At 36.6% G+C, this 12,228-nt stretch overlaps 1 protein-coding gene across 1 annotated transcript in view; it reads left to right on the plus strand.

Annotated features, from left to right (window-relative positions):
• Positions 1–2,749: 2,749 nt before the first annotated feature.
• LOC109060992 (signal recognition particle subunit SRP72-like) overlaps positions 2,750–12,228 on the plus strand; it is a 12,503-nt gene continuing 3,024 nt past the window's right edge. Inside the window, exons 1-15 of the mRNA XM_019078141.2 lie at positions 2,750–2,897; positions 3,428–3,548; positions 5,156–5,279; positions 5,360–5,503; positions 5,586–5,697; positions 9,031–9,062; positions 9,201–9,325; positions 10,266–10,323; positions 10,463–10,594; positions 10,681–10,809; positions 10,883–10,955; positions 11,048–11,112; positions 11,379–11,474; positions 11,562–11,743; positions 11,932–12,069. Coding sequence (XP_018933686.1) covers positions 2,798–2,897; positions 3,428–3,548; positions 5,156–5,279; positions 5,360–5,503; positions 5,586–5,697; positions 9,031–9,062; positions 9,201–9,325; positions 10,266–10,323; positions 10,463–10,594; positions 10,681–10,809; positions 10,883–10,955; positions 11,048–11,112; positions 11,379–11,474; positions 11,562–11,743; positions 11,932–12,069 — 1,631 coding nt within the window. The 5' untranslated portion in view covers positions 2,750–2,797. The remainder of the gene's footprint in view (positions 2,898–3,427; positions 3,549–5,155; positions 5,280–5,359; positions 5,504–5,585; positions 5,698–9,030; positions 9,063–9,200; positions 9,326–10,265; positions 10,324–10,462; positions 10,595–10,680; positions 10,810–10,882; positions 10,956–11,047; positions 11,113–11,378; positions 11,475–11,561; positions 11,744–11,931; positions 12,070–12,228) is intronic.

The following is a 12,228-nucleotide window of genomic DNA, read 5'->3' on the forward strand; positions in this document are numbered from 1 at the left end:
AATAGCCAAAGGGTGTTTTACAAGACCAGGCTGAGTCTAGATGCTCAGGGACTGATATGCAATGACATACATGCAAAGTGCAGTGTAGGTGTTAGACTGACAAGCAACTCTGCAACTCTGTTGGATGGGTTGCAGATATTATCTTAAATCTAAATTTATATACATTATGTAGGTGTACTTATTCCACTTAGTCAGCAGTCATCAACAAGCTATATGATGAGATGTGTCAGACATTTCAGCTTTAATGGCCAACAGCACAACCGGCGGAAGTCAAACCAACAAGGTGTTTTCTTGAAATCTAAGCCAGTTATGATAAATAGCTTTAAACCTTTTTTTATTTATTATTTTTTTTATTTTTGAATATGACAACTAATTCCGGAAGACAGAAAAAACACATCATAAGAATTAGTCAAGATGTTGGAATAGGGCCCAGACTGATGATTAACTCTTTTGATTTATCACTGACATATCTGAACACCTGCTCTGATAGCAATACAGTATTAATAAGCAGAATAACCAGCAATGAAATACTGAAAGCTAACCTTCTGTTCTTTGTTCTTTTGATGATTTACTGGTATATGGTTCAAATGAACCCTCATTATCCAAGTCACTTCCAACAGAGCAAATATTGTCCTTTTTAAAGAAAAGTCTTCACTTGGTGGCCATATTTGCAATGCCTTTGGCAGTTTTGATTATCCAAGATCAAGTCCTATCTACTTAGGGAAATCTTAAAAACTGCTTGCCATACTCATATTTAAATATCATATTTCATATCAGACCCAATAAATATTGTTCCTTATGCTCAAATAGCCTTAAAAAGCTTATATTTCAGGCTGGACCATGCGTTTTAAGACACTGTTTCTATGGCAACCGGAGCGTCTAACAACTGCTGCAGTGAGGCAATGGCTTTACCAATTGGCGATTGGCTGTTTGATTTAGAAGTCGGGACTTATTCCTCCATATTGTGGTTATTACTTTCTCCCATTTTAGTAATATGAATGCATTGTCATGCTTTATCTAAAGTCTTTGATTAAGTCTAGAAAAGGTGCCAGATTGGTTCTAATGACAAACAGCCAAGTCAATATGTGAACTGCTTTGTATTGCTCTCTTGTGTTGCAAACAGGTAAAAAGGTGCACCAACAATTCCAATATATGAGCATTTTAGGGAGAACTGTTGATATAGAAATAATGGATTTTTAAATAAATAAATCAAAATAATGGATTTTATGCAGTGAACACAATAACTTAGTCATGCAGTTCAAGGAAAAGCAAAGATATCAATCAATTATTGTCAATAAAAGAACTAGAGTGTGTGATGCCAAATGATGGCTTTCTAGAAAAGGCACAATGGAAAGCCAATATAGAGCTGCAGAAATATAGAATGAACTGTTATCTATTAGTAAAGCGGTCTGAAATGTTTGATGATCAGATCATAACCTACATAACCTGACCGCAAAAACACAGCATTAGAATTTGCCAAGTCAGTTTCTCAATTCAGGCTGCTGCTCTTTTGCAGATATGATAAAAGAGCACCAGAAATATTTCTCTGTTTTAACCACAGTCTTGTGGTTTCTTCACAGAGAAAGATACGCAGTCATCTTTCTCTGGGGGAATCTGAAGACTGCAAGTGGAATTTACATGCATTAAGAATGCTTTTTAAAAGGTTGAAAGGAAAAAATTAAAACAGTTTAATATATTTATTGGATTTTTCACATTTATGCTATTATATTTCATCAGTTTTATGTTTTTCGTCTTGAGAAAGGTTTTTGTTTCATTTTAGCATCCTCTCAGTGACATGCCCTTGGCCCGGGCCCCAAATGACTCGTCATACTCCTCTGCATTATTAAAAATATCTTTTTAAGTCTTCCTTCCTAGACCAGTGTTAGTTCCTACACTCGATATGAGGATGCTATGATTCACGTCCCATGATGAATCTTACATGCGTCTCCACAGATAAAGTTCCGTTCACAAAGACGAGAATAGAAGTTATTTCATGATCAAGTCTTTTTCTGTGTTTATTAGGACTCATCAGGTAGAAAGGGGGACAATGAGATGTTTTGAAGCATTGAAAAGAATACTCCCAGCAAATAGAGGACGTTCGGAGGACATCCGGATTTTGTCCGCTGTGTAACGTTCGCTGGCGGACGTTCTGAGGACATTCGTCCGAGCCAGTTTGCGAACGTCCCTGTTTCGTCCCTTATCTGCCATTTCCATTACAACACTTGAAAAATCCATTTAGACCTGACCAGTGTTGGGCAGTAACTAGTTACATGTAACTAAATTACGTAATTTAATTGCAAAATAAATGTAACTGTAATCTGTTACAGTTACTAGGAAAAAATGTGTAATTAAATTAGTTACTTATGAAAATGTTTACTAAGTACCAAGTTGTGTGGTGTAGTCCTCAATGGTTAATAGGGTGCTTATTCATTTAAAACTGTTACATTTATCGATTCCATTATTTTAAACCTTTGTAGTAATAGTAGGAAAATACTAACTATCATTTAACTTTACTGAAATTTTGCATTAAAATATCCTCTCGTATGTTCACATCACTTTTGGTAAATAAACACATACAAGGATAATGATGTGAAAAAACTAAATCATAAAAATCTAAAACAAAAAGAATCAAGTTTTACAAAATATCGTGAAAGTTTCATGGGACATTTCTTTAAAATTGGTCTTTTATTTAGTCTTGTGTGTTTACGGTTTCGATCGCGGACTTTTATTGTGTCTGTGGGTTTGCCGTGGGACTTTTATTTTGTCCCGGTCGCTGGTTCCGCTCATATGGCTGAAGATGGCGAGCGGATCGGGGCCCGTTTCTGCTCTCTGGACCGAAATCAACCGCTGCGGTCAGAACGGCGACTTTACTAGAGCCCTGAAAGCTGTCAACAAAAGTAAAATAAAAACATACTAATCATATCTTTGTCCAGATTTCTCTCACTGTAGATAAAACACTGTTTATCTCCATGTCTCCCGTAGCATGTGTCTAACCTGCAGTGCAGTAGATTCGCTAATGTCTGTTCTCTACACAAATTTCTGATTTTATTAGTGCAAATGGGATGTTTACTTAAATAAAACAACTCATGAGAGGCTCTTAAAGAGTGTCTTGGCAGTCTTCGAGACTTTCTGGAGGTTTGAGTGGTCTTTGCTTAGTGATTACGTGTCATAAGGGGCTGGGTTAAATGTAAACATGAGTTAAAATGTCTTAATATTAATATTTAACTTTAAAGATCTACAATGACTAGTTTTTATAAGTTTATTTTATCTTATAATATTATTGTATTCTGTATGCAAATTTTTTTTTTTTCTTTTTGCTGCAATGAGAATTATATGGTACCGGTTTAAAAATAATTATTTGAGATTTCACAATGATATATCTCGTTGATTTAATATTTACTAATTCTTTCCTTACCGCTGTTTGCAGTTCTCCATGAAAATAAGGACGACGTGACAGCACTGTGTTGTAAAATCGTCTGTCTGATCCAGAATGGAGGTTTTAAAGAAGCCCTGAATGTCATGAACACTCACACTAAATCACTGAGCAGGTGAGAGAGACACACAGGCTGCAGCTCTGTTCATACTGTATACTAGTGTTTCAAAATGCATGTGCTTTACATTCATTGCATTAAAATGCATTGCTACCTTTTGTGCCTTTTTGGATATCAGAATTGCAATGCAAATCATTTTTATAGAATACTGTCGTCAAAGACGGCATTTGAAGCTAAACACAGACATTTAAATGGACAGACTATGGATGGAACCTGCTATAATTACTCTATTTTTAAATTAAAATTAAATTTTAAAATTTTAATTAAAATTAAAATTAAATAATTTAAATTTATGCATTTAGCAGACGCTTTTATCCAAAGCGACTTACAGTGCATTCAGGCTATCAGTTTTTACCTATCATTTATTTAAAGCTATTACTTTTAAAGCATACGTTTGATTTAAACAATAGCCCTGCAGTCACAGCATGAAATAACCAACCATTTAAACATTTACCTATTTTATCTCACAATTCTGACCTTTTTTCTCACAAATGCAAGTTTAGATCTCCTACTTCAGACTTTTTTGACTTCAATTTAACTCAATAATTGAAAGTTTGTCCATTTTGAGGGGAAAAAAGCTGGAAGTGTGGGATATAAACTCATGATTCTGACCCGTTGGGAAAAGACAGAATGGCGAGTTGATTTTTCTTAGCAGAATTGTGAAATATAATCTCGGAATTGCGAGAAAAGAATCAGAATTTTGAAATACAAACTCCGTTACCTTTTTAAAATTATTTTATTCCATGGCTTCCATAGACTGCATGCCTTGCCTTCTGTTATCTACTAGATATATATATATATATGCCTTTTGTTTTTTAGCATGAAATCTGATTTTTATATGTATTTTTTTTTTTTTAAGTGAAATCTAATTAAACAACTTGGGTAAAATTCCAATATAAATAAATATTTCAAGATGAATAAATATTGGACTGAAGCAACTTGGGTTTACTTGATTATAAAAAAAATCTTAAAATAAATAATAATCAAAAAATAAACCATAATATCAAAAATGAACATCACGCTATCTAGGAACATTTCTTCATCTCTCAATTATCATTGTATTGTATTGCATTGTATGTTTTGATCATCAAACTTAGCATTTAAATATTAATTTTACATTTTATTGAAGCTACAGAGTGGTATCTGATATTTATGTCATTTAATGTAAGTATCTGCTATAAAGATCTCATTGACTTATATTGAAAGCATCAGAATTTCATCTTACCTTTTGCCTAGATGAATATCAACATGTGTACCAAACTGAATATTTTTGCTCCGTTTGGGCCTCTGAATAAAATCCTTGAGTATGAACTAGGCTACATATTCACAATATGTCATACTATATGATCCATATATGATACATGGCAAAGATTTAATGTTTTGTTAAAATATACAGTATGTATTATTGCACAGAATTTTATTTGTTGTTCAAATAAATCCCAGAGACGTAGTTTGGCTGGTTCATATACGTTTAGATCAGTGCAGTGCATATACAGTAAAAATTATTATGCTTCTGAGAGTTGCTGAATGTGGTAGAAGTTTCAGCCCTTTTCTGCATCTGTCCTCAGTGTAATAAAAGCTTGTTGTATTTTGTGTCTCTGTAGTGACATGATCGGGTTCGAGAAGGCCTACTGCGAATACCGTCTGAACAGGGTGGAGCACGCTTTGAAAACTCTCCAGGGAATCCCAGAGCAAACAGACAAACTCAAGGAGCTCTACGGCCAAGTGGTGAGAACTGTGGGGCTTGTGTCTGCGTTTGGGGTAATGAGTTTACTGAATGCAGGAAATGATGCAAGTTGTGTGTGTAGTTGTACAGACTGGAGCGGTACGACGAGTGTCGGGCTGTCTATAAAGACCTGATCAGAAACTCTCAGGACGATTATGAAGAGGAGAGAAAGACGAATCTGTCAGCTGTATTAGCGGCACAGAGCACCTGGGAGAACACGTCACCGGTGAGAAACGGATACGCTCATCTGTGGAAATGTGTTGAAGTGATAGCATCTTATATCTTTTCTGTGTTTTGCTTGTATTTAGGAGGATCTGGGTTTACCGGAGAGTTCATATGAGCTGTGCTACAATGCTGCCTGCTGCCTGATTGGTCAAGGGCAGCTCAGCCACGCCATGCAGAAACTGCAGAAGGCTGAAGGTCAGAGGTCATGCCTTTATTTTAGGGCTAGAGCAGAGATTGCAAACTATGGGTTTTTATCATTGGAGAAAGCTAATAGTCAACATAGATCATAAGAATCCATAACTATAAAAAATCTAGATATACAAAAGTTAAGTCTCAAAAAAACAGAGCTGGGTAGTAACGGATTACATGTAATCTGGATTATGTAATCAGATTCCAAAACTCAAGTACTTGTAATTAGAGTAAACTACTTTTTAAAATACTCGTAATCAGACTACAGTTACTTTTTCATGGATTACATATTACATTTAAATTTACACAATGGTAATAAGTTGTTCACAATTCACTGATTCTCCTAAATTTCATTTTTTTTTACGTTTATATTTTTTCCTATTAAACCTGCCACATATATACGTTTGTGATTCTTCGAGTTTTTCCGGCGGAGAGGGGGAGGGGTGTCATAATCGTGCTCAGAAGAAATCAGTAACAAGATAATGGAAAATGGAGGGGAACACAGCCTTTAAAATGTTCTTTAATATATTTTTTGTAATGTTGATTTTTCTTTATTGTTACTACCTTATGCACTTCAAGTGTTTTGAGATTAAATATTTAACTTAGATATGGTCTTTAATATTAGCAATATAAATATATATATATTAGCAATAATCGGAATATTTAAAATCGGAATATTTAAAATTATTTTTGCAAGTTTCATTTTCTTTAATATTCATTTTTGTAATATTGTTTGTCTTTTCCTCATTGTTACTACGCACTTAAAATGTTTTGAGATGGATAGAAATCTCATTGCTGTGTAAATTTAGTCTTTTTCAAAATTCATGTTTGCAATGTAGCTATTTTTTTATGTTTTTCATTGATACATTCATATACACTTCTAGTGTTTTATTAGATTAAATAGTTGACCTGGCAGTAATATTGCTGTGAATTTCATGTTTTTCAATATTGGTTTTTGTAATGTAGCAGTAAATATCATTTAAAATCATTAGATGTGATTTTGTTTTATTTAGTGTTACGAGCAAACACTAACACCAAGGTACATTAGTGTCAGTATTTTTTAAGTATTAACTGCCCATACATTGCACTTGAAAAAAAAGCTATTGTGGCTCTTGTTGGTGAATTAAATATATTTTGTGGAATATATTTTTTCTTTGTATCTGTCAAAATAGTACAAAATTAGACTAATTCAATATATATGATATCAAATAAGGGTTAGCACAAATGTAATCTAAATGTAATCCAAAGTAATCAGATTACGTTACCAAAAATGTGTAATCTAAGAGATTATATTACTGACTACAAATTTTGTGATGTAATCTGTAATCCATAATGTTACAAAAAATCTACCCAGCTCTGTGTACAAGTTTGGGCTCAGTAAGATTTTTTTGAAAAGGAAAATAATACTGGTATTCAGCAGGGATGGGTTAAATTAATCAAAAGTGGCAGTAAAGACATTCATAATGTTACAAAAAAAAATGATATTTGAAATAAATGCTGTTCTTTTGAAATTTATATTCATTAAAGAATCCTGAAAAGACGAATTCCACACAAATATAAAGCAGCATTGTTTTCAACATTTATAATAACACGATAAAAAAGTTTGTCAAGACAAAATTTTGAAGTTGGCTTCAGAGAGTTTGAAAAAGTTTTAAAAGCTTTGAAGTTGTTTGAAGTAGTTTGGAGTTTAAAGTAGTTTTAAATATTAATGTTTTGAAGGCTAGAAGGCTATATAAGTCTAGATCTAGTCTTAAGCCCTGTTAGGACGGTAATTGTTTCTCAGGGCACGTAAGTGATTTTCACCATTTACAGGGGGTAGTTGGTGGTTTTGAAGCCGTCTGAATCCAGGATGTCTGTGTTTTTCTCTCACCACCCCCGTAAAAATCCCCAGCTGAATTACCTGCTGTTTTTTGACAAACACCGAGGTTGTGTGGTTATTTAATTGCCGTCTGAATACACATCTCTGAGATTACAAGAAGAAATTGATTCAAATTTCAGTGTTTAAATCCTTTTTGAGCACTCCCGAACAGTAGCAATAGACTGTTTAAATACACCATAAGTCTAATTGTACAAAATTTTCAATGAAAGTCTATGAGATTTTTGGTGGTTTTGATAGACTGGTTTACGAAAACCAGATCAGTTAGAAAAGTCATGACACACCAAGTCAGACCAGTCTGAAGGTCTGACCCGAGTCTGGTGGTTGTAGCTCTAAAGCTCTAGGAGGAGTTAGGTGTTAAAATTTGGCTAATAATAAGCTTAAATAGTAGATCAGTTCAATGAGAAATGTTTCCAGAGCAGGGTCCTCTTTAGTAAACCTGCACCTGCAGTACTAAACCGAGCACCCAACCCTAAATGAGCAGCACTAATTGAATTCCGTACCCTCGCCGACCCGTTTGACATAAAGACTGCGAGCCAAACCGCTCCAGCATTAAAAACATCAGGTAGACTTATCTCCTGTGCATCGTGGCTATTATCTAACACATGTCGCAATAACAGAAGCACATAGATTTAGTAACAATGTTTAGCCTACACCTCAAGACATTTTTTTTTGTCCCAGCCGTTGCTGTGGCCGGTCAACAGACGGGGAGTTTAGCGGATGCACTCTGCATTTAAATGCGGTTGTCTCTCCTGAAACTCTGCAGTGCATATGTGGCCTTTTGAACCTCTTAGCAGCATGATAAATCAAACTTTTACTCAAACTGTGAATAGATTATATACAGAAAGTAGTGCCCCCTTTATAAACAAGCTGTCATTCGCTTCAGTTGCAGTGCGATTGGCTACAATGCTCAATGCTGCAAATCACATGGTAAATAGAAAGCTTTTTTACAGTCTTCAGACTACAGAGCTTGAACACAAATAAGCACGAGTCTTTTGAAAGCAGCTGCCTATCGGCGGGTACCAAATTGAGTCGAAATAGTCTTGGCTATTGGACCAAACCTCTACAATATCCGGAGGTCTTAATATGGAGTATGTTTTTAATCAACTGCTGGGAAATCATGTTGTGCAATCCAAACCAAGCAGAAAAGTTTCAGGCAGTGCATTACAGCTTTTGGTTTGCCTCATAAAATCTGTGGCGGGAAATACTTCTTTTTTGCTTCTGTCAACGAAGTATCCAGTTAGCATTAAATTTCTCATGCAGGTGAATGGAATACTGTGAGTCTGTCCCACTAGTCACAGGTCACTAATGCTGCGCTAACTAATACAAAATTAGCTTCATCAGCCTCCTACACAGTTTCACTTTGAGTCTCTGCAGCTTTCAAGAATAACCTGAGTTGGCTGAGAACAACATGAATGAGTCAGTCAGGTTTTGTTTTACCTATTTGTTCTCTGTTTTCCCAGAGTTGTGCAGGAAGTCTTTGGCTGACGACTCTGTGAGTAATGCATCCATATTTGTGATCTGATGTGCTCGCAACACTTATGTGCTTTCATTATTGGGTTTTGTTAACGTAATCTTAAAAGGGATTTCAACAAAGACCTCAAATTGTTGCAATTGATTGTGAATTATTTAGGATGTGACGGAGGAGGATGTTGAAGCTGAACTGGCCATCATTCACTCTCAGATGGCTTATGTGATGCAGCTACAGGGCAGAACTGAAGACGCCCTTCAACTCTACAATCAAGTCATTAAACTCAAGTGTGTGTTACAGACTGTACATTTAAAATACGCAACTCAATAGGTGTCCTAATGAAAATGTACTTAACCTCAGGCCATCCAAGATGCAGATGAGTTTGTTTCCTCATGGGAACAGATTTGCATTACATCGCTTGCTCACCAATGGATCCTCAGTAGTGAATGGGTGCCGTCAGAATGAGAGTCTGAATCTGAAACAGGAGTGAAATATGCACAGATTAAGCACTGTTTGCAAGCCAAAACTGTTCTAAACACATGTGTGGATTTTGATGTGAGACGACAACAGTGGTATGGACCTTTTCCACTGGAGTATGCTTTATTTTTTAGCCGTTCTTTTGACTTTTAGAGTGAAATGATGGTTTGAAGTTAACAGCTTCTTTATGATGGATTTGTTTTTTTTTTACAAACAAGCAGGTTTTCACTTCGTAAGACATTAATTGATGGACTGGAGTGGTGTGGTGTGGATTACTTGTGGATTATTGTTTTTATCAGCTCTCATTCTGACGGCACCCATTCACTACAGAGGATCCATTGGTGAGCAAGTGATGTAATGCTACATTTCTCCAAATCTGTTCCCATGAGGAAATAAACTCATCTGCATCTTGGAAGTCCTGAGGGCGAGTCAAATTTCAGCAAAATGTTCTTTTTTGAGTTACCTATTCTTTTAATAATATAGCAAATAAATGAATTTGTCGAAATTATTAGGGGAATTAAAAGGTGCAGAAAATATTGATATTTTCAAAAATCTATTTAGTCTGGGTTTTATGTAGTATCTTGTAATTAATTCTTTATTTACACCACTATAATTAAATTCTATTCTTATTTATTTATATTGCTATGATTTGCATTAGATTTGTTGGAAAATTTCTATAGAAATAAAATTAATTGATATGTATGTTAAGCTTGCCCTATTGGACATTTTTGTGTTTGTATTTGCGTTCAGGCCGTCTGATGTGGGTCTGCTGGCTGTGACTGCCAACAACATCATCACCATTAACAAGGTAAATAATAGAAATCAAGAGGATTTCTCTCATATTCTTCTTTCACATGCCTAAAGGGCCAATCATGTCAGCTGAATGATGAATTAGACCCTCAGCTTGTTTGTAACCGGCGTTTTTATCTGTCTCTTTGATCTTCCAGGACCAAAACGTGTTTGACTCCAAGAAGAAGGTGAAACTGACCAGCGCTGAAGGGGTTGAGCACAAACTGGCCAAAAAACAGTTGCAGGCTATTGAGCTCAACAAAGCCCTGTTGGCTATGTACACTAACCAGGTGATCACCCAGTTTGTGTTGTACAATGTTGTAGAGTTCTTCCTGATGGATGTGACCTGTTCTGACCCCTCGTTGTCGTCCCACAGGCCGATCAGTGCAAAAAGCTGTTGGCAAGCCTGCAGGCCCAGAGTCCAGGTCACCCCAGACCGGTTCTGATCCAGGTGGCCCAGCTTTGCCGAGAAAAACAGCACAACAAAGCTATAGAGCTCTTGCAGGTACTTTGCCCTCCTGACTCTTTCATTTTCTGCTATCTGTGGCGTTCCGTTATGCTTTCCGTCTCTCCTGCAGCGCTTTTCAGATCAGCACCCCGAAAGCGCTTCTGGAATCAAACTCACCATGGCACAACTCTACCTGACGCAAGGTACGAACACAAACCAAACAGATGCTCTTACAGAGAGCAGACTGAACTTCCAAGGGTGTCTGAAGTGCAGTGTATGTGTGCATCTCCAACAGGTCACGTAACCAAAGCCTGTGACATCCTGAAGTCAATAGAAGAGTTTCAATATAAACCAGGAATGGTGAGATTTCATTCGCCTTTGAAGGGACTTACGAGGGCTGTTAGTGGGTTAAGATAATTGTGATTAACCTAAATTGATTTTTATTTAATGCAGTTATACTGAAGTGTTGAAGTGTATGCATAAAAATATAGTTTTAGTAAATATAATTTACTTTTAGCAAACCTAACATCTGTGTTGAAGGACATCAATAAAACGTCTTTTTGTTTCTTAAGAGGAACCAGATTTAAACGGTGTCCTGGTATTTTTTATTTTTATTTTTTGTATAGATTTCTGCTCTGGTCACGATGTACACAAATGAAGAGGACATTGACAGCGCGATTGATGTCTTCACACAAGCGATCCAGTATTACCAGTCAGAGCAGGTAAACGAGAGTGATGATGGTTCGGCGAGACTTTATTAGCTCAGAACTGCATAATTCTGTTTTTTTTTAATCTCTACCTGCTCTCAGCCGGGGTCTGCGATCCACCTCTCTCTGGTGCGTGAGGCTGCCAACTACAAGCTGAAATACGGCCGGAAGAAAGAGGCCACCAGTGATCTGGAGCAGCTGTGGAAACGAAACACGAATGACGTCCACACGCTGGCCCAGCTCATCTCTGCATACTCGCTCGTGGATCAAGACAAGGCCAAAGCGTATCCTCAAACGTGGCGGTTTTGTACAGTAGTATCACTGAAGTCTCAGCAGGAAGGTCACAGGTTTCATTCTGTGAGCTAGGAAGACATTTGCGCTGCTTGACTCCAGGTTGCTGACTGTAAATGTACTTCGCTTTGGAAAAGTACTCAAATGCTGTGTGTTTTCCTGAGCGCTCGGTTTTATTCAGTCTGAGTAAGCATCTGCCTTCCCCGGACACCATGTCCTTCAATGTGGACGTTGATGAACTGGAGAACTCGCACGGAGCCACGTATATCAGGAAGAAAGCTGCCAAAGTCGTGGGCGAAAGCCAGCCTAAAGAACAGGGGTAACACACACCTTCATTTTAAAACTAATTTACATTTCAGACAGAACCCAGTCCATCTGGACACATCACTAAATTTGGTGATGTTTGTGCCCTTAATAATCTACATCAGGGTTTTCTAAACGAGGGCTGCATTTTGGGAATGCATTGTGCATTAGGTTA

This window comes from Cyprinus carpio, chromosome A14 (genome assembly GCF_018340385.1).
Source record: "Cyprinus carpio isolate SPL01 chromosome A14, ASM1834038v1, whole genome shotgun sequence".
NCBI lineage: Eukaryota > Metazoa > Chordata > Actinopteri > Cypriniformes > Cyprinidae > Cyprinus > Cyprinus carpio.